The sequence below is a fragment of the Vulpes vulpes genome, chromosome 1 (genome assembly GCF_048418805.1).
Source record: "Vulpes vulpes isolate BD-2025 chromosome 1, VulVul3, whole genome shotgun sequence".
Classification (NCBI taxonomy): Eukaryota; Metazoa; Chordata; class Mammalia; order Carnivora; family Canidae; genus Vulpes; species Vulpes vulpes.
The window spans coordinates 5,346,093-5,348,693 of NC_132780.1; the positions used below are offsets into that span (position 1 = coordinate 5,346,093).

At 46.0% G+C, this 2,601-nt stretch overlaps 1 protein-coding gene across 1 annotated transcript; it reads right to left on the reverse strand.

The window, feature by feature from the left end:
- Positions 1-849: 849 nt before the first annotated feature.
- On the reverse strand, positions 850-1,566 carry LOC112928330 (protein FAM187B-like). Its single transcript, XM_026009953.2, has one exon. The coding sequence runs from the start codon at positions 1,564-1,566 to the stop codon at positions 850-852; it is 717 nt and encodes a 238-aa protein (XP_025865738.2).
- Positions 1,567-2,601: the final 1,035 nt, after the last annotated feature.

Consider the following 2,601-nt stretch of genomic DNA (forward strand, 5'->3'; position numbering starts at 1 on the left):
TTGGATTATTTTATTTTATGTATTATTAAACCATGCATTATAAATCCATAAAAAAGACACAATTTGTAATGGCATGAAAAATCAAGTGCTTAGGAATAAATATAATAAAAATATATGTAAAATCTCTATATTAATAACTGTACATTATTGGGAGAAATTAAAGCCTAAATAATGGGAATATTTATGATGTTCATGGATTGGAAGTATGAATATTGTAATACATTAATTCTACCCAAATTTATCTTTAGATTCAATGAAGTCTCTATTAAAAAATGGGATTTTGCGGGGGGATAGAAACTACCAGCTGATTTCAAAATATTTATACGAAGGGCCAAGAATAATCAAGACAATCTTGAAGAACTAGTTAGAAAATCTATACTATCAGATATCATGACTTACTATAAAAGTAGAGTAATAAAAATATTGTGGCATTGGCGCAAGGATGGATTGACAAATTGAATTCATCAGAGTCCCATGAGACGACAAAAACCACACTAGTGAGGATGTTGGCAAGAGTATGGACCAAAGCGTCTTGGTGTCTAGGTTTTACATTTGGTTATTCCAAATATCAAGAGCTTATGAGGGCAGGGACTAAACCTTTTTGGTCACTACTGTGTCCCTAGTATCACCTGCCCAGGGCCTGACTCAGAAGGGACACAAGTACTTCCTACTGAATGAACATCTGGACAGGCCGGTGAAGAGACTCCTTTCTAGACAGACTGATGGTGAAGGCTTATGGGCTGGGAGACAGACCCTTCTTTTCCACTGGAAGGCAAACCCCTGCCCCCCAGGTGGGCACAGGAAACAGTCTAGGCGAGGGGCAAAGGCAGGGCTGATGCCCTGGTCCAGTCACCTGTAGATGGATGCCAAGGGGCAGGTAAGCCACATGTTGTTGGTCAACTTGCCCAATTGATAAATGTCAAAGATGAAGTATGGCTGGTCGATTTCCTTGACGTGGTTGCAGGGTACGAGACAGGCTTCCACCTGCAGCTCAGGCCGCATACGGCTGTATCGTGCCTTCTTGGTTCTCAGATAGAGCCAACAGGGCATGGGTTTTTCCAGGTGCTCCTTGACGTAGCAGTACCCCAAGCGTTTCCGCTCACCTGGCTCCCCACAGCGGTTACAGTCCTGCCAAGGCTCCCAGCGGGTGAAGATGAGTACGTGGCCACTCAGACCCAGAGTCTCATTCTGCAGGGGCTTTTGGCCCAGGTCTTTGTGTGTAATGTGCAGGGTGCTGACATCCTGGAAGTCAATCTCATACTCTACCACAAGGGCACTGTCATTGTCCTGGCAGTGATAGAGGCCTGTCTGGGAGGGCTGAGGGTTGGTCAGTTGAAGGCTGCCCCCGGGCAGTTTTTTTACGTGAGGCATGGAGGCGAGCAGGAGGGGTTCTTCCCCCAGAATGGAAGAGAAGTACCAGAATGCCTTGGGATAGTCACACTGCAGGACAACATCATTGCCTGAGACTAGGGCCTGCTGGCAGAGACTCTTATAGGCACAGCTGATTAATGTGTAGGCCCACAGAATGGGGAGAGAAAGGCTAAGCAACCACAGGGTGGCCAACATGGTAGCCTGAGACTACAAAAGGATGCTGGGAACCACCCTGGGCATTGTGAAGTCACCCACAGAACTCAGACATCAGCCCTGAGTGGAATGAAACTTGGTCCTGCTGCACTTTCAGGAGTACGCAGACCTCACTGGTCTGTACCATTTCTAAAATCAACTGAGGAAACACTGCCAGGACCTCTCGTCTTGTAAACTGGAAGGACTGCTCAATTAGCAGAGCACCAGATCAGCTCATTGAGGAGGGGTGGGGGTGCTTTCTAAATCTTTGTTCCCTGAGGCTCATGTCTCTACTTACTCTCCAGAGACGTTTCTCCTTTTCCATGACTATCCTTCGCTATGTCTGAGGTGGCATTGAAAGATGTGCCCTCCTTCCCACATGAGCAGTTTCCCCCTTCTGCCTATGTCTCTGCCTCTCTCTGTGTCTTTCATGGATAAATAAATAAAATCTTTAAAAAAAAAAAGTATCTTGGGCAACAATCATCATCCTGATGCTTTCTTTTTTTTTTTTTTTTAAGATTTTATCTATTTATGCATGAGAGACACACAGAGAGAGAGGCAGAGACACAAGCAGAGGGAGAAGCAGCGGTTTAGCCCCGCCTACAGCCTAGGGCATGATCCTGGAGACCCTAGATCGAGTCCCACATCAGGCTTTCTGCGTGGTGCCTGCTTCTCCCTCTGCCTGTGTCTCTGCCTCTCTGTGTGTGTGTCTCTATGAATAAATAAATAAATAATCGTAAAAAAAGATTTTATCTATTTATGCATGAAAGACACACACAGAGAGAGGCAGAGACACAGGCAGAGGGAGAAGCAGGTTCCATGCAGGGAGCCCGACATGGCACTAGATCCCTGGTCCCTAGGAGCAGGCCCTGGGCTGAAGGTGGCACTAAACCGCTGAGCCACTGGGGCCGCCCAGTCCTGATGCCTTCAAATAAATTTTCTTGTTCCCTTTGCTTTGTGTCAAAGCCAATGCCATGTATTTTTATGTTTGGTTACAGAAGCACCTCATTCCTGATACTCCTTTCTGCATCACTCGAG